The sequence below is a fragment of the Melospiza melodia genome, chromosome 6, assembly GCF_035770615.1.
Source record: "Melospiza melodia melodia isolate bMelMel2 chromosome 6, bMelMel2.pri, whole genome shotgun sequence".
Lineage (NCBI taxonomy): Eukaryota > Metazoa > Chordata > Aves > Passeriformes > Passerellidae > Melospiza > Melospiza melodia.
Window position 1 is genome coordinate 75917279 of NC_086199.1, and position 27803 is coordinate 75945081.

General features: G+C 37.3%; 1 protein-coding gene across 1 annotated transcript in view; it reads right to left on the reverse strand.

Moving 5' to 3' along the window:
- RAD51B (RAD51 paralog B) overlaps positions 1-27803 on the reverse strand; it is a 385935-nt gene that overhangs the window by 314480 nt on the left and 43652 nt on the right. Inside the window, exons 5-7 of the mRNA XM_063159287.1 lie at positions 26027-26163; positions 23261-23380; positions 21829-22012 (exon numbers count right to left, since the gene is read on the reverse strand). Of these exons, the coding sequence (XP_063015357.1) occupies positions 21829-22012; positions 23261-23380; positions 26027-26163 (441 nt within the window). The remainder of the gene's footprint in view (positions 1-21828; positions 22013-23260; positions 23381-26026; positions 26164-27803) is intronic.

Sequence of the window (27803 nt, forward strand, 5' to 3'; positions counted from 1 at the left end):
ACCTAATATATTTCAACATACTCTGCTATACCATGGAATTACCTGAGACTTGAACTGGTTTGGCTTTTCATAGTCATTATCAAAGCTAAGATGTATAACACCACAGAGTAAATACAGAATTCTGAAAGCTAGATTCCACATTTGAGAAGAAATCCTGCACAACTCCCATCTATTTCATTCATGCAAAATGCAACAGATGCAACTAGATAACCAAACTAAAGAAACTCACAAAAGGTATTTTTGGAATGCTGCTAGTAAAATAAACAGCAGCTAGCTAAAATTCACCAATAAGGCAAAGCACTAAAAGAGGTCTCATTCCATCCACCTACTCACAACTCCAGTGGCCACAAGGCAGCTGCACTGGGGATTCTCAAGGATGGAACAAAACAGGAAACACAAAACAGGCAAAATGAAAAGCTAGCAGGAAGACATATTGTGACAGGAATTTAAAAAATAAGTAGCTGTATCATTGATCTGGCAAATCATCATGGAAAAATCAGAAGCACAGTCTCCTTCACTTGAAGGAAAAAGAAAAGGAAATAACGATTGGTTGCCAAATAGAGATCACAAGTACAGCATGCATGCATTAGCATTTCTGTGCACTGAACTGTATCAGAAGCTCCAGAAGATTTCTGTTTGTTTATAAAATATAAAAGGGCACATATCCACTCAGAGACAAGAAAAGCTTAATGGCAACATAGCTTAGATGAATTCTAAAATATCCCACTTCTAGAAGCAAAGTTCAAATCTTGGTAATGTCAATATAAAGTTTTATTTTTCTAAAGCAGATAGACCAGGCTCCTATACCATTTTCCACATTTGCCCCGCAGCTTTTTGGCAGAAATTTTTTTTGGATAAGACTTCAAAAACTTAGTCTTATTTGGTTTATGTTAATATTAATGTTTTCATGACTTTTCTTCAAGAAATGATGGTTGGCTTGATGCCTCTGACTTAAATTGCCATTCTCTTTCTAAAGCTTGTAGTTTCTTTCCATCAAAGAGGACCTGCACAACAACCATAGACTATACTAATAAAAACCTGGTAGAAGAAGACTATTAATCAGTAATACAATCAGAGCAGACTTCTAGCATGCTTCAACATCCAAGTTGCAGATACAATGTGAAAAATGTACATGCAAATTCTCTCGTGCTTAATCACAAAAACAACATGATGATAAACTGAGGCATAGAACATGTTCACATAGGAAAAGGGAATTTAGAATCCAGGGTATGAGTAAAAGAAAAAAAAAAGATTTTTCAAATAAGTACTAAAATTGGCTAGGTTATCCACCAAGGCAGAGAAGTGGAGGAAGCTGTTGGCAACAGCAAAAAGACAGCTCTTCCAATAAATCAGAAGTCACATGGAAACACTGGGACTAATTCACAGTGAAGGAAATAATCTGTGAAGATGCCTGAGGCAGATTTCTAAAACAATTCTCAACTACATCCTAAAATGAACGTGAAGTTAGCGAAGATACTGGAGGATAAATGAAGTGATTGGGAGAGAAAAGGGAAGAATGGAGGAAAAGAGAGGATGGGAGAGATGGAAAGACTCCCAGTAGAAAATAGGAAGTAGGAGTGACAGTCGAACTCTTTCCCTACAAAATAAAAACCAGAAAGCATAAACCATATTCTACATTGGTCTACAGGCTGAGGAGGAGAGGAATTAAGCAATATACTGTGGCAGGCTGTTGATTCAAATCCTAAAATTTAAATTGAGTTACCAGATCAAAGGAAGACTAATTAAAACAAAAATCAAGTACAGGGAGTGCAATTCCTCTCCTTAATTACTCCAACCGTAAACCTCAGGGCTTCACTAAGTACTTCACATTAGCTCACTTCTTCCACAGCTGAGCTGTTCCAAAGGCAGCAGCAAAGGGATGGCTGCCTGGAATTAAAATGAAATGCCTCTAAGTTCCAGTATAGTCTTTGTAAGTGGATGTGGGTTTTCTCCAACTGGCAAAGCAAAAAGGCATCTCCTGCTGGGCAGACTCAATCAAAGAGGAAAAAGCTGGCTTCTTGGAAGGAAAAAAACATGACTAGCTGTTAAAAGGATTTTACTTTCTAGCCTTAATGGAGCATCCTGAATCAGGAACAGATGCAGCTACATCATCAGAGGACTTGTCCTAATCATGGAATGAAGACTAGCTAGTAGACAGCTATAATAATTTACACCCTCAAATAAAATTCCCTACACTTTCCTATTTGTTTGTATGTTTCTGTCCAGCACACAGCCACAAAACCTGTTCGAAAGAGCAGTACAGGGAGATGAAACCCACTGGCAAATACTCAAGGCAGAATAAACCAAGGTGTAAGCTCCTTGCAAAGTTACACTGTTCAAACTCAGTGCCAGGTAACATCTACTTAACATCTACATTTTTACAAATGCAGTGACAAATCACATCTACATTGGTAGAGCACACATTAATTGTCTATACCAAGTGCACTCAGGTCCTTGCCCAAAAGCAATCCCAGGGAGGTGGGAATAACCCAGACTGTTTTCCCCAGCAGGTTTTTAACATGCATTACAGGAGCTTTATCTACTTCTACAGCACATAAAAATTTTGATTGGGCAGGGCCAGCCTGATTGGCAGCTCATCTGGTGTTGACTAACTAGGCTTAGGCTAAACGCGTATCCCAGTGCTTGAAAGTCACACCAAATGTGCTAACTGAGCCTTGGCTAAATGTGTATTTCAGTGCCTCAAAGTCACACCACCCACTGCTCTTAGTCTTTAGCAATCCATGACATCACAGCATCTTTCAGAGTGTGGTGCACCATAGAGCGTGTGTTATATCCCCTCCCAGCTGTGCTCTGTGGCCCCAGTGTCTGAAATGGTTTTGGGGCTCATTATCTGATTCAGTTCTTTCTGGAGTACCATGTTGCCCTAACACTTGCTTTTCAAGGCCCAGGATAGTGCCCCATGTGGTGGCATGGGACACAAGATACGTTCCTAGCCATTCTGTGGTTGCTTCCACCATTGTCAGCACGTGCTATGACAGGTTTGAGAGAGTGTGATAAAATCAATCTGCCAGAGGTCCCCATATTTACATTTCAGCCATGGTAAAGCCAGAGAGGCTTCACCCACTTGGCCTGTATTCCCAAGCAATCCAACTCCAAGAAGCCACAGGGTCAGAGTACCAGGGGCTGCTACAAGCCCCACACTAGCCATGGGCTGCAACCTTGATCACAGGGACCTGGGTCCCAGGAGAGCATCACCAGGGAGGAGCTATTCTGCACACCACGTGTCCCATGCCCCACCATAGGGCAGGGATTTGGCACTGGGCTCATGGAGACACGGCATGGTGCAGCTTCTGGAAGCCTTGGAAGCACCACTGTGACCTCCTTGTATTTTAAAAACATCAGTTAAATAAAATAAAAAATAAAGTTAGAACTGTCCTCTAGTAAATAAACATCCATTTTTGGCTTTCAAACACTTTTATTAACCCTAAAACCTGGAATTGGCAGAGCGATAAAACAACATAGGAATACAATACAAATGAAGCTCTTTTCTAGGTCAAGTCTGACAGCATTTTCATTAAAACAAGTATTATAAGACCATCAGCAGAAAGGCCAAAGAATGAATCATGGACTAAATCTGACTGAACCTTCTTAACACAGCAATAAACTTTAGTGCTGAATCATAGTGACAGGATATTATTGGAGAATAATATCCTGTCACTATGATTCAGCACTATCCAATATCCACTCCAATTCTGAAGATTGTCAGTCCATTACCTAATGCTACTGCTGAAAATGTTGAAAATCAACAAATGACCAAACAGTACGGCCTAAAAGTACATCACCAAACATAGCATAAGGTAACTACTTTGGAATACCCTAAATCAAATGTTTACATGTTGATTAGCAGAACTACCAGCATATTCTTAGCTTTGGTTATCAAACTCAGCCCCAGTAAGGAACATGGTATCCAAACTGTTCTGATAACATGACAATATTGTTAGACTTCCACTTCGTTAGCAGATTTTTATCTTTCATCTGCTATCAGAGGTCACATCACAAATGTTCTGTGGGAGTAAGTGAGACGAGAAATAAATGAAGAACTTCTATTAGAGAACAAGCTGTAAACAACATTTTATGAAGCCAAACACTGGCAACATGTTTGAAGGGAATCTAGCACTATATATTTATGATTCAGATTGATTATGATTACTGTCCAGTATCTTTTTTTAAACTTCAACAAACTCAAGGACTTGGAGATGGTCTGCTTGTACCGAAAAAGAATTTGTGCATGGTTTCCTTTTTTTCCTAGGAGTATTTAACTGACAGAAAAACTTTGAAACTGTTCTTTCATGAAATGTGCCGATTGCCACAAACAGCAAACTCTGTAAATGAGTTTGGCTTTCTTTCCTACACCATAACATTAGTAACTCAAGTGCCATCTACTGTGTCTGCACTCAAGTTAAATGGAACACAGTGCCAAAAACATCATACAGAAATAACTCATCAATTTTATGCCAAATTTGATATATATCTTCAAGCATTGTCTTCCATGCAGATTAACATACACACTATGCTCAGAAGACTAGACAGTCACTTTTGTGGTATGCAAGTCAAGTTAATATAATGGTCTAAAGCAGATCTTCATATTTTTAATCACATTAAAAACAGAACAAAGAAAAAAAACCACAAAGAATTAGCCTGGTTTTCCTCTCATCTTGATTATGCTATTAAAACTTCCTGTTTTCTTTCACAAGATCAAGGAACTCAGATATGGTTAGAAAAAAAAAAACTAACAGCAAACACCAGAAAAACAGCATTTGTCCAGAGTCCCCATATAACTGTCACGAAAGCAACACTGCATATTACACTGTTGAAAGCCCTGTCACACAAGGGCTTTCAACAGAAAACACACGGTATCTCAGAAATCCCTGGATTATTCAATATTTTAAGTGTACTGATTTATTAGGGGGAAATTCCAACACTTCTCCTGAAAAAAAAGCTTCCTATAGAATGAAAACACAAGTAAAATATTACAGGAAAAAATACAGCTTGGAGTCATTCACACAGCACACAGCTTTAACTGTCTCATACAATGTCCTCTATTTCATGATGTACAGAATTGTGCATCAAAATTGCTTTGCTTCAGCAAAAGCAATACTCAAGGCAGGTGTCCTTGCAACGTTGCAATAAAGTTTGCTGGTGGATTCCTCTCAGCTTTCACCTACATCCTTTTTCATCACATTCTGTTAAAAGAGGGCTCATGGAAACTCACTCCTTTTTCTCCTCAAGTCCATCAGCATGCAAAGAAAGTTAAGATTTGGGGCTAGAAATACCCCCACGTGTATTATTGACTGCAGAGCATGGGAGCAGCTCTGCTGGGATGTTAGGGGGAGATGGCAGGTTGGGAGGAGTAGCAAATCCTGATCTTATACTTGCTTATTCTGCTGTAATTGCAGACATGTGGGAAGCAAACAAAATAAGGTCAGGGCTTCAGAGCTATAACCTCCTTCGGCAAACACAGCTCCCTTCATTTGTAGTAGATGGAAGAAACAAATATAAAAAGACTTTCCTCTAATGTTGCTCTTTCCAGAAGAGCTCCCTCTCCAGCTTCACTGGCACAGAGAGAGAAATGATACACAATCCTTTAAAAACAAAATAGCCACTCGATCACTGTCACCACAGGGAACCACAAACACCCAAGTTTAGGTGCCCAATGGAATCCAACCCCAGAATGGATGAGAGGCTGCATTCAAATGCCATCTGTGTTCCAGCATTCCTTTAAATATCGACTTTTTTAAAGTTCAAACATATACATGGTTATCAAGTAACAGGGAAAATTCATCCAGACTAATAAAATATGAAAGGTTGCCTCCTACTTATTGGTTCCAAAATAAACATGACAATCAGCATGTGTGATTAAACTTTGCTTCCAAACTAAACACTGTGTCATGCACACAATTCAGGGTTTAAAATACCACAAATATTCTGAAGGGGTCACAAGGTACATAAAGGCAAACATCAGACCATTTTAAAGCAGGAAATTTGGCAGAGAGGTACAAAGGGAGTGGTTGGGGGGAGGGGGTTGAAGGCTTGCTGTTCTGCAAGAAAAGAAGTACAATATGGTGCACACCTGGTTCTCCTTCAACCCTGATTACCACTGTAACTGGGAGCACACACAGCTAGAAGGAGGGCCTGCACAGATCTCAAAACCAAATTATTCTGATGTACTCCAATGGCTGTTTGTCAAAGCACCATGCTATGAATACTCAAGTGTTCAGTCTGAGCTGACAACAGCCCTTTTCCCTATCAGCTGTGTTTTGGATTTCACACTCATTGCCAGAGGGTTCACAGCTGGGAATTACATATAGGTCATGTGAAAACCTCTTTCTTTATAACAGTTCTGCTCTCAAGTCTTATCCTGCAAGAGAGGGCAATACCTGAGAACATATTCCAGCTGCCTCATCTTCAACTGGATTCACCTTCCAAAGATAAACTATGTACAAGAGAACAGCCAAGGCTATGTCAGTTCCCCTTTGCCCACTCTCCAGACTGCAGACCCCTTGCCATAAACACTGCACATTCTTCCATTTTCAGGCTCTTGCATAGTTCCAACAGGGTGACCCAAGCCTGATGAAAAAACTGTTGTAATTCTAGGTATGATTTTTCTCTGGCAGCATATATCCTCCCTGATCTTTACAACTTCAGTATTTCAGGGAGAATCTTTTCATGATCCAGCCAACATGGCTCAATTTTGATTTCCAAGCCACTGCCTTTCTCTTCTCTGAACTTGTGAGCATCACAGTCAGTTTGCAACCACAAAGGCTGGAAAGAACAGAGAATGATAGAGTTCACTCTACATTCAGGGAGAAAAGGATACACTCACCTCAATATCTGAACTTCTCATTTCTGCCAAGCAACAGGCAGAAAGCCAACACAACTTTGTAAAGAGAAATTCCTCTCCCTTTTGGTGATGAAAAGGCACCACCTTGTGGATGTTGCTCCGTGTGAAAGGCTCCACCAAATGGCAGAAAAGATTCTGCCAGTATAGCCAATCCCCAATTCTGTCAATGGGACCATCAAAGATATGTATAATGAAAAAAATCACTGCTGAATAACAAATACAAGAGCATGTTTCAGCTAAAAAAACACTCTGCCTAACTCAAGTGGTAATTAAAGCATTGTTGTGTTCAATCTCGAAGTGAATATTGAAGTTCTTCAGCTTAATCAACTATGTAAAACCTTAACAAGGGAAGAAATTTAACTTACAACATAAGAAAATAAGCTTCTTTACAACCCCACCTGTATTTATTATTCTCCAGCAAGCACTTATTAGATACTTATTGCAAGAATCTAAATTAACAATTTATTTGATTGTGGAAATAGTACCAGTTTTTCATAAGCAATAGACAAATGGCAGTCACAGTCAAAAGCAAATTTAATTAGACCCTGTGCAAAATACACACTCATTACCTCAGTCTGAAATAAACCACCCAAAATCATTATAGAACAGTACATCCTAGTAGGAATATCAGTATTTATTTCAGTCATTGTGGAAACAAGATTTGCCACAAAGAATTCTGCATCCACTGGCCTGTTCATTAAAGGTTCTTTTTCCTGTGCATATCAAACTTGAGCCAGGGGAGATATCAGACAACACAGCTAAGAATATAATCCAAACAACTTCCAGCTACTAGAATATATGCTTTCCTATCAAAAGGCCATAAATACCTTCTGAAAGGCAATTGATAGAAGACAAAACTAAAGACAATAGGCTGGTGCAATACAAAATCAGTATCAGAATGCAATAACTATATATTTGGTATTCTGAAAATACAGGAAACAAAAAATGCCTATGATTCATCTTTTAAAAGGTTGTTGGTTCCTTTCTACATTATATTCTACCAACATTGCCAGAGCATTTATGCAATTTACATAGAATGAGCAAACAAAAAATCCACACAAATAAAAAATCAGCAGTTATTGAAAATGCTTCTATGCTTAGTGTTTAATGTAAATGCTAGTATTTCAATGTCCAAAAATTTGAAGAAAAAATGGATTGCAATGATTTCTAAAACAAGGAATTAATTCTAAGTTTTGGTAACTCAAAAGCCAGTACCTATAGTTTCAGTATAATTAAAGAACTTTGTTGAAATTATTTCTTACAAATCATCTGCCATACATAGATTTTATCAATAGAGAGAACACACCTGAGAAGAACAAGCACATTTAAGTTTAGTCTTAACCCACACAGCTGAAAAACACATCTGTTGTCTAATTAGTGCTCTAACTGAAGTGATAGGAACAAATAAACCACAGCACAACATCCAATAGCATCAAAAATCCCCCGTACTGTTCCTGCTAAACACTTGTGCATCAGCACCACAAATGGAAGGCACCTAAATAGGTCAGGTTTTGAGTTCTAGAAGAACTCAAAAGTCTGGAGAAATACTTGCAAAAATAAAAAATGGGCAAGGAGAGATGGATTCAAGGAAGCAGAAGCTGATACAAGAATAACTAAGTTTAAAAAAAAGCTTAGCAACACAGCTGTTCCTTTCAAAAGGCTGTAGGAACTATAGCAGAATAAAAGTGAATAAGTCAAAAAGAAAGGATATTGCATCCTGTCACCCTGGTGGAAAGTTATTCAGGAAAAAGAATTAAATACCTCATAAGATAAAGTGCATATTTATTTGTGTATGATTATATATTTATGCATACAAAAAAGTCCACATCATTGTCAGAAAATTATGACTTATATCACCTTCAACCACATATATAAAATAGTAGTGAGTCCAAATCTGATGAGTACAGCCTGAATTTTTCAGCCACACAAATTTTTATCCTAACTGGCCAGGACAATGTGGTTGTGCTTATTTCAGAAAACTAAAAAATCCAAGAAATTCAACCATGACTAAACAGGCACTGTAAACCAACAGCTGCTTTAAAGCAATGGGGAACATCTCTTCAGCCTTGAACAGATAAAGTGAAGAATGTAAAGTAGGGAGTGGAAAACAGAAGACTAGCAAGAAAATCACATAAAGGGGTTTAATGTGAATTTATGCTAGCACTTTCTTCACCATTTCCAAGAAAATATCACTCTTTATTGAAATTAAGTTTAATTTTGAGAATAATATAATAAGGTGGTAGATTTAAAGCTGTCTTTAGACACCTAAATTAAAGGGGATAAGAGGAAGGATAAACAAGAAAAGACAATGACCTTCAAAACAGGAGAGGTACATACTGAAGGAAAGGAAAAAGAAAACCTTTAGGAGAAGGACAGATGTTCTCAGCTGCTATATACAATAGATGAAGCTCTATGGTGATGACAGCAAAAACTCAAGAGAAATCTCAATGTCAGTTCTCACTTCCAATTGCTTTAAAATTTGTTGCAGGAAGATGGAGGAGGGTCAGCTTTCTGCTTCCATTTCAGTATCATCAAAAACTGTAAGCTGCTTGCTCTCCAACATAACTTTAAAGTATTTGTATTTAACAGAAACTCTGCTGTCTTTATTCTTCTGATAAAACTTCCACATGCCTACATTGGGAGAGAGGATCCAAAAAGGAATTTATTATTACCAAATGATTAAGCATATCAGTAGTGTGCACTTTACTAGATCACTCACATTCGAAGGGATATAAATGACCACAAGCATTTAGTGTGTATTAAAAGCCTTCAATTTAAACATAAACAAAATCTCCAGATTAAAGTAGGAAAGCTTAATGTCTCTGCTCAGCAGTAACTCCACAGAGTCTAAACTAGACAAAGCAATGTTTACAGGCAGAAATACTCTTCTTTACTAGACCAGCTGACAGGCAGGTTTCCTCTTTTAGTGAGCTCCTCCTTTTCCTGACTGCATCAATTGAGCTATTTAAAAATAACCCAAACTTTCACCCCTATCAGTATTTCTTTGCTTTACCTCATCAGTTACAACTCTGAATTGGGAAGGAGATTTATTGAAGCTGAGAAAAAAATCTGGAGTAGTAGAAATACTCTGAGGTCACAAATTGTGTTAGTACATGGATTATTGAAAAATTCTAGCATTGATAAAAAATATTTTAACACTATAACTCCATCTATAGTTCCTGACAGAAGCACAAGACAGTAATTAAGTTTGTGTGAATTTTTTAGATTTCAGGAATACAACCTATATGACGTTTATCACTGATAACACAGCGTGATGAACCAGGCCTCTTTGATACCAAATTGGACCAAATGCAGGTCCACAGTCATGTACCCATAATGCAATTTTTTCCCTACCACCTTTTTTAAAAAGATGACAAATATTTCATTATATCCTATCAGCAAAAATTATGTTATTCTAGTAGACAAAAAGAAAATTATTTTAAATTTATGCAAGTATTATTACTTTAAAATTGAAAAGATTACACATTTATGCTGAGAGATTTTACCTGGCACTAAAAAATGAAAAAATCTATTATGATTCACAAATTGTGGTACTTGGAATTCAACAGCACTGAAATTTTTTAAAAAGATCATGCACACAGAGAGGACCACACAAATGCTTCTGGAACTCTGCACGTCCAAGGAACTATTTTGTAACCATTTTGCTTCAGCAATAATTTGAATTGTTATTCTCCAGTAACTGTTCAGTATCAAGCACAAAGTACTTTGGCAATCTACATACATACTACTTTCTACATCAATTGCTATCTTTGCTGCAAACAAATTAATTTTCATCCACATTTTAATAGAGGGTGTCAAAAAGCCCCACACATACTAACCATAGCCCCAGTACTTTCAAATCAGACCTCACTACAGGGTCTATCTTCAGAGCAGATCAGCAGCTAAAGTTTGCACAAAATGTTCTAAAAATAGAATGACAAGATACAGGACTACAACAACTACATACAGAACCTCTCATGAGATGAAACAAACCACTGTTACTTCAAATAACTGCTGCAACAAACGTAGACCAAACAAAAGAACAAGAAAAGTACCACATGCCAAGTAAGTTAAATCAAGATCATAGACTTTCACCTGAACTTGAACTTACAGTCTTGGACAATTTAATAAGTTCTCAGTAAAATTTCCTCTTACTAGCAGACAAAGAACAGGAGCTGCAGATAACAACATTATACAGACTCTTAAAGCAGCAGCTGCAAAATCTTGGGTAATAGTTCAGCCATAGCACACTGACAGATGGATATGGAACTATTAATAATGAAGGAATGCAAGCATGTTCTGAAGGGTACCAGCTATTCTGTGGCTTGTTAGACATATCATTCTGAATTTCAGCACAGGAAGAAATACTGCGGTTTGAAAATCTACTATTCAGCGTAATTTCTGACCTCAGCTATAATTCATTATGCATGGATATATTACAACTCCAAATACAGCATATTATGATGCATTTTAAAATCAGAATGCACACATTAAAACCAGGACACTGACCTAACAGTGCACAAAAGCCTTAAGCAGCGTAAGGATAGGTTGCATACAACCAGGCACCACCTTTTGCCAAAGTACAAAGCATCACAATAATGGTATTTTATACAGTCCTTCCTAGAACAGTTCCAAGTTTAAAGAACATTTCAAGCCTTTTCTTTGCTCATTCTGATTAATAATCCCTCTAGCAGTTTTACTCATGACATCCTTTTTACTGAAAATGCAGTTTTACATTCAAAATCCGTGCTGCTGCCACAAACCACACAGTCCTGCCCCTCCTTTCTGCCTACATTAGTGCCTGTTCAGCTGAATGACTGCCCACTACATTTTTTCCCCTGGTTTGCTTTTTCAGCTGTTTTACATCCTTGTCCAGGCTCATAAGCAAGCACAAACCAGTTACAAATGTGACAGTGAAATGAATTACAAGGCAGGTAGGAAAGAAAGAATCCCTGCCACTTGGTGACCACCTCTTGGATTACTCACACTTTCTGTAAGCAGGCAATTAAAACTACTACCCATGTATCACTTGTGATTTGCACAGGTAATTTTTTCAGCTTGCAGTTTGTACCTGGTGTCTTGTTTCCTAGGGACAACTTCAGAATGGCAGCTGCAGACCAGTGGATTGCCACATTGCTAGTGGTGGCTCTTCTGTGACTCCTTTGGGCCAGTTGAGAAAGGAGACACAGCAGTAAGTGCTGCTGCCAACCCCAAACAGGATCTCTACAGTAACTATTGCCTTTCCTGTTGTCAATCTGCTCCTTGAAAATATGACAAGCTTCACAAAGTGTTTCAGCAGCCTCTTTGTTTCTTGCAGCTCCATGTTAGGGATATCACAGAAGCAGAATAAAACACATTTGCTCTAACACAGAGTGCTCTAGTTCTGTGCACATGTTGTGTGCCCAAGGCCCCCTCAGAAACCTTGTTCTCACTGCCCAGGTATGATTGTTTCCATTACAGTTCCAGAAAGAGCTGTGACAGAGCTCTTCCATGCAAACACAGGAAGTTATACAAGCCCAAAACACGCCAGCCTTAGATGACACAAAAATTTAAGACTTAGAGAAAGACACATCACCCTATACTGAACTTCAGCTACTAGTATTGTTCATAAACTTTACAGGAAAACAACTTCAGTTTGGTATGTCAAAGACTGCCAATATCTGAAGCCATTTTGCTTAAATTAATGCTGTTGAGAAGCAAAGTACCTAGAGCACCAGCAGCCTTAAGCAAGCCCCCTTTCTCCCTATGCGAGACCTTTACATTCAAGTTACACAAAGTAGCTAAGCAGTAAACACTTCTAAAGTAATTTTTCTCTCAAGAACTAAGTTTTCAGTTGCACAAAGGAAAACCAGTTCATGTATTAGAACTAATCCTGCTGATCAGGACATAATGAAAACTGTAGTACCATAGACTGCCAAGAATTCAGTCAAGACCTTGGATATTGTTGAAGAGAAAAGCACTCTTTGCCTAGGTCCAAAGTAGGAGATACAATAAATACAAAAGTAACGTATGGAAAATACTGGAATCTAGAGACAAAGAAAGTTATTTTAATGCTAGGTTGGGCAATACAGCTTATCCAAATTGGAGTATCAAATGTTAGGACTATTAAGTTGGAAAGAAATACTGTCATTATTAAAATTCAGATGTAGCCTCAACAAGAAAAACTAGTGCCTCATTCATTCCTGTCTAATCAAAACTTTACAGAAAACTGTTCAGTCCTATTGAATAAAAACCTAGAAATCTCATTTTGTTTACTTACTATATACAGCAGAAACACTAGACTCTCAAATGAGATATAGCTAAGCATTTTGAAGAGAGGCAACATGACAGTTTTGATGAGGTTGCTGAAATCCATGCAGACTCTCAAAGGAATCTGTATTAGAAATGGCTCTCCCTCTGTTTTATACTAAATGTCTGCCAAAAGAATTAAAAGGCTATTAAAATGATGGGTTTTCTACTTTAAATAGAAAACTGGGTGAAAAAAATCAACACATATAGCTGAAATTTCATAGAACAATGATATAAAACATACTTGTTCTCAATAAAGAAGATGAAGTCTTCTTACATAAAGTCAGAATGAAGTTTCTCAGGAGACCTTATGTTATAGCTCATAGATCCCAATTCCAAGCAAAACAGAGTAAGGAAACCAGAGCAATACAAAGAACTCCTCTAATGCATAAGAGCTTCAACAGCAGAAGAAAAAGTGCACACTGAAAAGCTTTCCCTGCAAATCTAGATACTTCTATTTTCAAGGCAGCACATAATCCTCAACCATCTAGCTGCAATAGTTTAGTCTGGTTTTTATTACATGTGGAAAGAAGGAAATTTTGCAGACTGCAAAAGGCAGGTTCTGCAGTTAACAGCAGCAAGCAGACTGCATCATCATGGAGCTTCCAGAGCAGACCTGATCAAAAAGCAGCCCCAGCAGCACATCTAGTTCCACATGACTGCAATGTTCTCACAAAGCAGTCCTGTAGACACAAAGAGGAAAGCAGTACCATCATTTCTATTACCCCCAGTTTCTAAGAAAGTAAAATTTTACTTTTGATCTCTGGGCACATTTGTATTATAAGAGACATATGCATTGCCCAATCCTAATTTTGTTTTATCCCCATCCCTTTATGCCTCAGGGGGGGTGGTACAATATTACCTAGGAGTAACAATTGCAGAGCTGGTCCTCATTATTCCCAGAAGTCCTGGGGCTGAGTAACCAAAAAGCAAACTAACACTGGAGAATATGGAAATCAGATCACTAATTTGTGTATACTGAGCTCATACGCGAGCTCAAGATTCAACAAGGAGCTCAAGACCCATCAAGATTTTACTAACAACTTGCAATCTGGTCAAATATTCTTTGCATTGCTATCCTGTCTAAACACTAGAATCCCCTTCAGCTATAAATTAAGCTATAAATCATGCAAATCCCGAAATATTCCTAGAGAACTTACAGTTTAAATAAAATCAGAGGACAAGAAAGAAGCACAAGAAAAAATTCAAAAAGCACTGAATACTAAGGATTTCTCTGCAGAGTCACAAAGAGACCATTGGCCCCAATGTCCAGGCAGTTGTTCATACAGTCAAAACAGTACGTCTTGTCAAACCCTAAACTCCCAAGACAAGGCATAAAAGCCCATCAGTACAATCAACTGTTATTTTTTACAGCACATACAAAATAATGTGATAGGGCAGGGAAAAAAAAAACCAAAAAAAAAAAAAACCAACAAAACAAAACCATCCCAAACAAAAAACCACCATATTTTTATATAAATACTGTATTTTTATTTTAGCAGTACAACATCACATGTAGGTATGCTACTAAAACTAGAAAAATATAACCTAGATTAATCTATGCAAAGTTCATTGTAAATGACACATAGCAGTTATCCGTGTTTAAAGGTCTCTCACTGAATAAAATGGTACAGTCTGCATGAATTCTTGTTCTACCCAACAGTTACACAAAGAATCTGTAACAGAATGAATGATCATTTTTCTTGCAAAAACAGATAAGCAGGGAGGAGACTGTAAGTAAACCATGAGATCAGAATTCAAAATCATCTTGGCAAGTCAGGAAAAATAACATTAGAAGGAGTAACTAGCTAAGCAACAAAGTCAGCAGATGCAGATTCAACATTTTAATAATTGGTAAGTAAACAGCATCAGGTTGTTGCAAAGAAAGCAAACTGTGTTGTGATGCATAAACATGAGGATGTCCTGCAAGGCATGAGAAGAAATCCTTCTCCATACCTAAACTGTGCTAGAGATTCAACTGGAATATTGTCCACTTCTGGGCACCTCACTTACAAGATTATGTCAATTAGCTGAAGGTAACCCAGAGAAGCGTAACAACAATGAGGGTTAGAAAATCCAAAAAACTGTTTATTTACTTTGGAAGAAGTCTTTCAGAAATTCAAGTCAAGGCAGATATCAGAGAAAGTGCCTGCCCTTCTTTATAGCAAATATTGTGCATAATCATAGAGCAGATAAAAAAAAAAAAAAACTGGCAGTAAAATCTGATTCCTTTCAACTCCCTCTCCTATATGTTAATCCTGGTGTGCTCCTTCTACATAATTTCATATGTGCAATTGTGCAGAATGATAGCTTTTGGCAAAGTCACTTGCACTGTAAAATGGGAAAAGCAATGTAGGGAATACTTTAAAAGAAAAAACAAACTGAATTCAAGTATCATATAACTTTAAACTACCTCCTTTGCTGTACTTCACCACCACATGAAAACAGGAAACATTGCTCTAGCATTTCTCATTCCTTTTCCTCAGCAGTAAAAAACATTTTATGGTATAGATGGTCCAAAAGGAACAGTGTCAGGCCATAAACTGCATAAACATATATTCTCCAGACACATTGAAAAAACAACACAAATGGCAGGAGTACTGAAGGTAGTTATAATTACATTTTAACCAGCCATTTTAAACTAAAAGCTGTGCACCTTCTAAGGATAATTTATAACAACTGTGAGAAGACAAAGCCATCTACCTTTACCACTCTAACAACATTTAACAGTTAAATTTACCCCCTTTTATCAAAATTGGGTTTTGCTCAATACTGTAAAGTGGAGGAATAATTGAAGCATAAACAGTCTGCCAAAAAACCCTGAGTTTATGAAGTTTCAGCTAGGGCAAAGAAAGAAGGTTGTTCTGTAAGTTCCCATTAACCATGTGGTTTCCCAAGTAAGCAACAACAAAAATTAAAATTCACGCCAAATCACACTTTACAAATAATACTGCTCACATAAATGTGAAATTCTGACATTTACTTTTTAAGTAGGTATTTCTAAAAAAATAAAGGCTAACGTTATAATACTTAATTAAAGAATCCAAAGCTATGGACTCAGTTCTGGGCATGAAAGAACTTCTAAGTATAACATGGTACAAAATCTTAAAATCATAGAATGGTTTGGGTTGGAAGGTACCTTAAAGATCATCTACTTCCAGCTCCTCTGCCACGGGCAGGGAACATTCTGCTAGATAAGGCTGCTCATCCAACCTGGCCTTGAAAACTTCCAGGGATGGTACATTGCAACTCCCCTGAGCAACCTGTTCCAGTGCCTCACCACACTCATTTCACAACCTATTTGTTACTTAAACAGATAAAGCACACTGAACAAGGTTAGGTGCTTCTCTTTAAAGCAAAAAAGATTATGTTTAAAACCAAAAGTTCTGATACAGCTCACACACCTGCAATTTTCTAACGCTGTTCAGTTCACCATTTAATGAGGATATGAACACCAACATGAATTTTGGTTCAGGGGAAGTGAAACATCTTGAAGAGAACAAGAATCGGGTTTTTTTAGAAGAAAGTTAGTTTTGGAAGTAATATGGCTAGTTAAATTCTTGAAACTCAGTTCCAAAATACTTTCTTCTGATAACATTAACTCATTTAATTTTCCACTTAACATTTACCTTCATTAAAGAAACACATGATTCCATGTGGCGTAACTTGTAAGAGATTTCCCTTTCTAGAAAACTTCAAAGTGGAACCAATTCTTCAAGTTTTACAAGTAAAGTTTCTTTTATTCTAGTTTTAAACAACCTGTAAAGATAATTCAATTACAGTTTCTGTAACACTGGTATTAAACAATTTTTAATAGCTAAGAACAAAAAAACAAGTTTGCATTTCAGCAGCTTTACAGTCCCAATATAGACAAAATAACCTGAAAATCTAATGCATCTCCATAATTTTGGAAAAGTCATCATACAGCACTGCTACATGATGTAACAACAAATCAACTATGTACTTTTACCAAACTCTGCACATATTTAATTCAAGATGAACTGGCATCTAAACAACTTTTCTTCAGGAATCTTATTTTGGAATCTGTTTTGCGTTCCATAAACTAGTATTTTCAAATATCAGAACAGCAATAGCTGAAGTGCAGAAGAGGTGGCAATCAACCATCTATGTGGAAGCAGAATAAAAAGAAGCAAAAATGAGGCCAAATGGGAATACTTGATTATAAACAAGTATTGACATATATAAACAAAAAGAAAACTAACAGCTCGAATACTCCCTTTGCCAACAGAAACACTTCAGTTTTGAGACACTTTACTGCAGGAAGATGAGACAATTCAAATTAACAAAAGACAGCAGAAAAGGCACTGCAAATGTCAAGTAATTTCTCCATATGAAGTGACTTTGAGACAAAAAAAACTTACTCATCCTAGAAGCAAATATATACTTAGCTAAACATTTGGCTTTCCAAAGTAAACAAAAATGTTGGGTCTAAGTTTAAGGAGCATAGTAATTGTGAAGTACTGAAATTAAAATCTAGGAGATCAGTGTGAAAAGAAAATTGACTGTCACAGATCTGTTATCATAACTATTAAGTGTAGTTTTAGTTTTTAAATGGAGCATGTTGATTCTAAATGGGGAAAAATATTACCTGTGGAACTTGTGAACTACTGTTAATTTATTTAGCACAGAAAATAAAAACATTGGAGAATAATTACATAAGGTTTGTCTTTCATTTGCTCTAAAAAACCACACATGAGAGATTAAAGTCTCTCATCCTAAGTTACTTCATATTTTCAGAAAGAATAAATAAAAAAGAACAGACCATGCTATTATACATTTGCTGGTAACAATAACCAATATACTGATCATAAATAACAAAGGTTCTCTTCAGTGATCTAAGAACATAAGCCAGACAAAAGCATAAAGGACAGCAAATGTTGTAATTTGATTAGCCTTGGGGTTTTACAAAGCAAATTTCATCATCAGTCTCAATTTGACATTTAAAAGAATGCTTAAAGCAGTTTGGTTTTGCAACTGCAGCCTCTGGAGTCCTTTTTCACAGAGATGTCTAGCCAGCTTCACTTATTTTCTGAAGTATTAATGACTAGAAAATCAAAGTCTATGAACAACAAATTTTATAAGGTAAAATATTTAAATCTCAACAATAATTCTTGTCATATTGTGTTTTAGTTTTAGCTCTTTACTGAAAATGAGACATCTCTCAACTAGCACAAACACAGTATTTGGTGAAAGTAATTCAATCTACTAATAATATACAGTTTCCTGTGAATATGGAAGAAGAGAAGAAAGAAAATTCAAAGCATATTTTACTTTCTTTCTTTTTCAGAAGGCTAAGGACATCAGAAAGCCACACAGGAAGCATATAGGACTTATTACTGTTGCTTAATTATGTAATCTGGTAGACAGTGTCCACACATATTGTAAGAGAAGACATTCAGATCCAAATGCTCTCAACTACAAGGTGCTCTATTGACATATAAAGGTAACAAATTTTTCATCTAGATTTCCATATTCACTGGATTTCAACAAGAAAGGGGATTTTGTTTCATTGGTAATCAAGCTGCCCTTCTCAGTTTCCAGGAATTGCTTTTGATCTGACTGGCTAGCTCCAACCAAACCTGGGATAAAAAAAAGTATGGTTTGGTTACAACTCTGTGCAGGAAAAGGAAAAAGGGACGCTGCTACTCAGTGCCCCATGGAGGCAAAAGCTTCAGAGACTGTTCAGTCATCAGCAGGGCTGCCAGGTCCCCTGTCAATTGGCCATAAGTGAACTAAACATTGTGCTGCCTCTTGCCCTGGCATCACAGCAAATGGCTAGAATGAACCTGGGCTTACTGCTAAGTTACATGGAAAAAATGATCTGAAAAGGCTATCAGGCATCATACTTCACTTTTTGAGAAACAACTTAAGCTTTACTAATGCCCCTAAATATAAAAAAATAAAAAGCAACTTTGCTTTTCTTTGTACTTTACAAACAACAACAAAAAGAAACACAAAAATCCTCCAACAACAAAAAATTAGATCAAGCAAAAAGTGGCAATCACAAATCATGATCACTAGCTTCACTCAGTGGCTAGGATGGTAAAATTCAATTAATATGCTTATTATTTTTTTCTCATCTCAAGACATGGATTAAGTTTTCATTTACTACAACTGTTTTAAATTTTACACTGAGGATGGCAACTGCTACTTTCCAAGGAGCATCTATATATTGCCCAGACTCAGTACAAGATCCTTATTAGTAATGACCCTATCTTCACAATATCCTCTCACTGAACAGTTCTGCCCCATTTTACAACCTGAAAATAGAAGCGCAGAGAAGTTAATGAACAACCACCATCAGTTTTGGTATAATCAATATCAACTTTTTCCCCAAATAGAACTACCTGCCTTGAAACAGCTCCCCTTGAGTTTGGTAAAAACTATGACCCCTAACCACTTCTGCACATCCAACTCAATAACCTGACATCACAAACACATAATTATAAACAGTTAGAGAGTTTATAATGCCAACAAAAATAACTGCATTAAAATCCTTTTAACTCTGGCATAACATGGTAGCTCAGGGCTTCCACAAACTTAACCCTATTTGAAACTGTTTCCATTTTAGGAAATGGGGGAGGAATGCCCACTTAAATATACTCATGATAAGCAGCTATTTATGTTTAGTAATGCATTCCAATGATTAATTAGTCCAGTAAGAACACACCTCTTATTTGAAGTCTGACCTTGCTTAATTCAGCTTCCAACCACATAACTGTGGTACACCTGTGTCAGCCAAAGAGTGCTTTTATCAAATACCTCTTCACCGAGTAGGTGCATATTCACTAATGAAGAAGCCCTTAACATTTCCTTAGCTAAGCTAAACAAAGTAAGAACCTTATGTCTTCTTCACTTGGACTGCTCTCCCCATTCATTTTCAAGGCTGCTCTCTGGAAGCTGCTTTTTCACCACCCTCTCTGCAGTGCCAACATCAGATGTACTGCTCCAATAAGAGTTATGGCTGATATCTCCTAATTTCCAATTCCCTTGTTTTACTACTCACAGTTTTTCACCAGACCTTTAGCTACAGCCAAAAGGATCGATTTCAAGTTCAAATCCTATCAGCCTCAGATTCAATCTCCCTAATTGTTGCCCAATTTAGCATTTAGTTGCACTGATTGTGCCATGAAGAGTTACATTCATGTGTCCCATTTATTAGTGATCTAAATCACTTTGCAACCTTACTAATGTCCTTAGTCCCAAATTTATATTTATTATTTTCTAGATAAGTAAAAACATCTGAAATAATGCCAACAGAGTTATTTACAGTGAGAACCTCAGATACTCTGTAAGGGAAGTTATTGGAATACATGGAAGAGCAGACTGATTTTGCAGTATGCACCAACACTTGCAGATGCACAACACACTCCAGTCTGAAATGCCAGAGATTCAAATCCAGCTCAGCTTCATCATTTCAGCGAAAGTGGAGGGCAGGGGCTATCTAAAGGAGAAGAAAATGGAGAAATAGAGAAAAAAAAATCTTCTCATAAAACTTCTCCCCTTTCTCAAAGGGCTGCATAATATTTTATCAAAATATCAGACTGTACACTATTACACACAATTCTTTCCTGGCTTTATAAACAGTCGCTATCAACTTTACTGGGTGCACTGACTGGGATGCTACCTTCTGTACATGAACTTTAAAGGCACTTAGGCAGGGTTTAATTGTCCCCATCAGAAGTCTTTAGAAGTCACATGCAGAAGGAAATCCATTCCTCTGCAGTTAGATCAGCCATTTCCACATTTCCTATTTCTGATGTGATAGTTTCTGTGACCTCAGAGGCATCAGAGTGAAAAAGGCCCCACCAGCCTTACTCACATTCTTACCCAGCTTCTCTCTTACACTGGAGTGATGAGTAGGTTACCTATACCAGGAAATACTTTAAAGAGTTGAGTTTCAATGGTATCTTTTGAAATGGCCCTTTGAGGAACACAAAATAAAACACACACACAAACACATACACACAGTTTACATCTTCTAAAGCACTTTTCAATCAGGTCTACCCAGTCTTTGCACTGAGTGTTCATGTCTTCCTTTGCATTTTATGGGCAAGTCTACAGACAAGGATTTGCTGACCTGTTACCTTCCCTTCTGCAGGAATTAGCATACATTACCAGATAGAAAAGGAATTCACACTGTTCCAGAGCATAAGTCTTTTAGAGATTCTATGAACTTAAGTAAAAGAAACAGAGGCAGAAAAAAATCTTCACCTGGAGCATGCATTAGGTAGAGTGACAATGCAGTACAAAGGAGTCATCAGGATAGACAATATTAAATGGCAAGAAAATGTAGGATTTAAGAAAAAAAAAACAAAACTAAAAAGAAGCACAGAGATAGATGGAGACTCTATTAATAATTTGCTTCTTTAAAGTCCAAAATTAACAAAAAATTAAAATAATGTCTAAGAAATTAAAAAAAAAAAAAAAAAAAAAAAAAAAAAAAAAAAAAAAAACCCAAAAAAAAAAAAAACCCACAGAAGAAACACACCAAGCAGAACCATTACTATTCTTCTATTTCCCAACTATATTCCAACTGGTACCTGCATAAAGATTCCTGCAAGAATCATTGTCTGGTTTCTTCTTCCTGTCATTCTCCTTCTTCTCTATTACTTGATACTGTAAGGCAAAAATTTAGAAAAGGAGGAAGAACTTACTGGTATTGAGAACTCCTCTGCCAAATACTTCAACACTGATGCTCCTCTATTCAAAAAGTTACTTCTCTCTGCCAGATTGCCCTGGAGTTTTGTATCAAACTCCTTTCTGACAACTGAAGCAACAGAGTCAATTATTACAAGTTTAACCTTCTTCAAAATAATTTCTTCTTCCAAAGACATAATCCTAAAAAAAGAAAAAAAAAAGTCACTTATAGCATTATTTACAGAAAAAAAATTAACACTAAAATGTTTAAAATAAAGATACATTTACTAAGCTTAAAGTCAGTCCCTGTTTTTTCATCCCCACACACCACCTCCATTGACATCTGCATGTATTAAAGAGATTTGGAAAGGAATCTGAGGCTCAGTGGGCCCAAGCCAGGACCTCTCTACAAGAAAGTTTTGGAAGACCTCTGCTAGCAACAATATGCTGTACAACTCCTGAATGGCAGACAGCAAGTAAAGTGGGCACTGAAACTGTGCCTCACTGTGCTCTTCCAGCACTTCAAGGGGATTAATAAGTAAGAGGGAGAGTGACTTTTTACATGGGCAGATAGTGATAGGACATGGGGAAATGGCTTAAAACCAAAAGAAGAGATTTAGATTGAAATTCAGGAAGAAATACTTTACTCAGTGGGTAGTGAGGCATTGGCACGGGTGCTCAGAGAAGCTGTGTACGCCCTACTCCTGAAAATGTTTAATGCCAAGTTGGATGGGGCCCTGAACAACCTGACCAAGTGGGTGCTATCCCTGCCTATGATGGGAGGTTTGGAATTAGATGACCTTTAAACTCTCCTCCAACCCAAGCCATTCCATGCTTCTTTAATATGCTACTAGCTGTTCTCTGATAAAGCTGTATTAGGAGGCAAAACTATTCTGATAATAATTCTCCCGCTAACATAAAACATACCACATGATGATAAAATATAACTTCATTAATTTTCATTGCAATGTATGTTCACAAATTAACGTAACATAAAAACATGACAATACAATATTGCACTCAGGCTGGTGACAGCTAAACAGCTTCTCCCTCCCACTGCTGGGGGAATCCCCATCTTCTTGGAAGTAAACTGCTTTGGAGGAGCAAACTTCAATTTCATGGAAAACGTAACTCTTATACTATGGTCTCTCCACAGCCCAAGAGAATACCTGTCTCATGAACATTCCCCTTTAAAGGCTTACAAGAATCAGATCACATAGAAATTGTCTATCACAAATTAAAAATCATCAAGTGGATTAGTCACATGCTATGAAATGATAAGAGCAATGTCAATCTTTCTGTAACAATGTTACTTCGTTGGAGACCATGCTGGCATCCACATGAAAAGGTCTCAAATTAATTATTCTTCATGAAACTTTGATACAAAAAAAAAAATGTTTTAGACAATCCAGTCAAAATTGTCTTTTCTTAAACTCTGGAAAAGGATACCTCTTCAGCACACTGCAGCAGGTCAGCTCTCGGTACAGGTGGATGCTACGGGTCATGCAGAGCAGCTTTTCATCTGAGTCATAATAAGTAGGGAATCTGTTTGCTGCTATCTCAATTAACCTATTAAAAACAAACAACAACAAAAACCAGAAGGCATAATACTGCAGAAAAGAATAATACAAGCTAATAAGACATCAAGTATTCAGAAAGCAAACACAGCAAAGTTCTGAGCCATAAGCAGATACCAACTAAGACTGGAAATCTCTTTAAAAGGAAAAGCATACTCTATCAGTCAGAGTGAAACAGTGGAAATCAGAACAGTTAGATTCTCCTTCCAGTGATGCTGAGTCAGTGGTACACTAGGGAAAGACATCATGTGTCTGTAAGCAAAGAAAGGGCATGTCTCCTCTAGAAGGAAAGTTTACTTACTGAGTAAGTTCTTCAAGTTTTATACCAGAAATTCCACTTAATGACCAAGCATTTTCCTATTCAAATTATTTTACATAAATATTAATTTCATTTAAATAAAACTACTCTCCAACTCTAACCATCTTCCTTTTTACCTTTACCTTGCAGTGAAATCATAGATTGGGTTTTGTGTCACCAAAGAAATCTAACAAGCTGGTAAGAAAGAGAAGATACATTAGACAGAAAATGTCTTCCACAAAATTTTTTTTAATTTTTAATAACAAAAAATACTTAATTGTTTATATTTTAAGCAGACATATCCCACCACCTATAGCTTGAGAAGAGTGGCATCTAGTGGATTATACTTGTGGGCACAACTTACTTGCTATCTCTCTTTAAACTTAGGCTCCTTTCATTAAAACACAAAGTTAAAGAGAATTTAGAGAAAGCAAATTTAAAATCAGCTTAGAAACAGAGCTCAGGAGATTTGAGGTAACATCCTATTCAACGTAGTGCCAGCTATGAAATCAGAACAAGTCACTTGAGTGTTCATTTCAGAAGCCTTCAAGGATGGAGGCAGCCCCACCTCTCTAGGCAAAGCTTTTTCACCACAAAGGCAGTTAGGAATTGTAAAGCTTCTCCATATACCAGCCCAGAAATGAAGCTCAATGTATGCCTGCTGTCTCCCAGCACACACCCCTGTGCCATCTCCTTTGGGCCTCCTCATTGGCAAGTGAAGGCTACTGTTAGATTGGCCCAAGATCTTCTCTCTACTCAACTGAGCAAGTCCTTGGTCTCTCCACAAATGGCAAATGCTGCAGCTCCCAACCACCTTGGGAAAAGGGTATATGCACCTCCCTGCCCATGATGGCTCAGCTCCTTAGAGGATGCAACACAGAAAGTATAAGATATAGTCGGTCTGCTGAAATTGTGTTTATCATTTGCGACTGAGCAATACTAAATATGATTTAATACATAAATATTCTCATCTTTAATAATATTATTTTTGCCATGTTTCCTTTCTACATCCTATTCTATTTTCAGCAGTCTCAGTTTCATCTGCATCTGCTTTCCTTTTCTTTAGCACTCATTTCTAAGTGACAAGTCTTAACTCACTCTTTAGGTCCTACCTTTTTTCACTATTTACATTTCAGGGACCTGAAATAAAACTTAAATGGTGTGTAAGGAGGAAGCACAGGACTTTACAGAACCATTGCTTGAAGCTTTTTTCCTTTGATATGCTTCAAACTTCTGTGACATTAACTTGACAAAAAGCAGGGTTTGAAATCCCACCTTCTCATCTACGGTAACTTGCAATGAATAATCAATGGAAATACATTTACCTTAATACTCCAGAATCATGCCATGGCTATAGCTACTAAATCATCTGAAATATATAAATTATTTCATTCAACCTCTTTCTGCCCATTTTTCTACAGTAATCAGGATGAGACTACTGTACTTCTTTTGCCCTTCCCCAGACCCTTAACTTTTGAACTTGCTCATTCTAAACAACAGGGACCAAGGAATTGAAATCTCAAAAAGATCAAAGCCACAACATTTAGCAAACTTTGGTAACTAAGTAAAATAAATTAGAGCTACATTTCATGAAGCACTGCAGGATGATTTCAACAGTTAATCAGACAGTTAACATGGGAAGAGCAGCAACCAACAGTAACTCAAGCAATCCAGCACAGCACACTCATTCAGCACTCAAGCACATCAACATGCACAGCTGAGCCATTGGGGTTGCATGGGCCAAGCAGGAGATATGAGGAGAAGCAGGTATGTTACAGTATTGTCAGTAAGGTATTACACTAAGGCACAGTACAGTCATACAGTAAGGTATTACAGTACTGCATAGCTGCTGGGGATACAGGAGATGCAAGGTTACTGCAGAAGGGAATCAGAAATGCAGGAGGGTATTGAACAGAAACAGGATGGAAATCTGAAGGGAAACTGGCAACACCAGTCCCACTGTTCACTGGAAAACCTCTACTGCCTCTGTAGCCAAAATGCTCTGCCTTTACATCCTCTAATCAATATCCTGTTAACTCCACAAACCAAACTGCAAAGCAAGATTTCAGGTACTAATAAAACCATTTAAAAATTAAAGATCATGCCATCCACCTTGTCATACCAGAACTGGAATCTGCAACCTCATACAAATTAGGAAGATGAACAAACCATTTTATTAAGTTAATTTAATTGTCTGTGGAATAACTGCATGTACCAGAGGAATGTTTAATAATTACCACCAGTATTTAAAAATGCACAATTATTGCTCAGAAAATATTTGAAGGTTCCAGGATAAAAGGTGCTAAGAAGTTGTGTGTATTGTAGAATTTTGCACCTTACCTTTCAGCACTGAATGCAGACTCTGTGTCGATGTATATAACAGCCCCATCTAGTCCTCCCATGCTCACAGGAAGCGTAGCCAGAACACTTAACATAATACAAAATTGTGTTTTGCCACAACCTGGTGGGCTAGTTATCTGGAAGGAAAAAGATTAGCAACATAACATTCATTTCACCATACTTCTACTTTTATCTAAGTCCCATCAGCCTGTGTTCCCCCAATTCTGCTCTTTCAGTAACCAAAGGAGACAACAGCCATGAAAAGACAGAACATAGCCCACAAAGACCAATTTGCAATTACTCTTGGATCTGTACCTTGCAGACAAATTCATCCCCTGAAGAAGAAAAAAAAGCTTTTCAGACAGAGCATTATGCTTATGATGTCACTTTCTTTGACATCATTATTACCTTTCAAATTTGAGGTCCCCTACTTTCCCCCTCACCTCACAAGACCTTCCCTAGAGACACCTAGCTCTCTTCCATCTGTCCCTCTGCTACCTTCTAAAACAGAGCAGAATTAAAAGATTCACAGTTGACATTCACATGTCATCAAAGGCTTTTAGAGCTGAAAACTAAGTCCAGAGCTATTGAGCTCAAAGACAAACATCTCCCTAGAAATCATCATGAACTTGGTAAAACCAGGTCTCTCCTAGAAACACCAGGCTAATTGCTTATATCCTATAAAGAATACGAATAGAATAATAAGAATATAAAGAATGAATGTTCAATATGAACCACATTTATACATTAGACAGATTTTATCTGCCTCAGAGACTACACTCTGCCCTATGCAGTGTGTTTATTCATTGATGTTAACTCCCTATTACCATATTTCAACACCAACACCATTCAATGATCCAGACCAGATCCCCAAATCTTCCACCTGTGCTCACTGAAAGCCCCAGTGGTGAAGCAGCATTCAAAGAGAGAATGCTCAGCTTGCATGAAAAGGTTCCAGTACGATTTTGAGGAGAAAAAGCATCCAAAGAACACATTGTTTGATGAGATCACCAGTTTCTGAGAGCAATATTTTTCTACTAGAGATGGCAGTCTGCTGTACTTTATCCACTGCAGATCTTCCAGAGACTGTGTCTGAATGCTGGGCACTGTGTTCAGATAATTGCAAGTTCATTACTACTACAGGGGGTCTTTGAATACAATATCACATTGTCACTGCTTCTGGGAAGGGAGATGATGAAATCATAAATACTCAGAGGGCCAAAACCCAGCAAAAATAAAGTGACTCTAGGCAGTGAAATCAGAGTAATGGGTTCATTCTTATGCCATTAGCAACAAACTAATAATGCAAGGTGTAAAAGCAAGCCTCTCCAGGTAAGCTGAACTGTAAAACAAAGCATGCTGTCTCAAAACACCTAGTACTGCCAGAACAAAGGCCTAAACACAGAGCTAGTGTTTTAAATTTAAAAACTTTAATTTAACTTTCAAATTTAAAAACTTTACAATTGACAGGCACTCAAAATCAAACTGATTTTTGAGACTACATGAACGATAGTTTGGTTTCAAACACAAATACTTTCACCAGAAGATAATACAGTATTGCTATGGTTTTGTTTAAAGCAGTAGCAGCATGACTTGAAGCACAGAAAATGTACAAGGAATTTGCAGAAGAAGCATCACAGTAGCTACAGTTAACAGTTGGTTAAAATCCCTTTAATCAGCTTTGTCTTTTAACAAGGCCTAAAAGTCAAGCTATATCAACCAATCTACTTGAAGCTTTAATGCAAGAGAAGCATTAAATGATGTTTTTTAGAAGAAC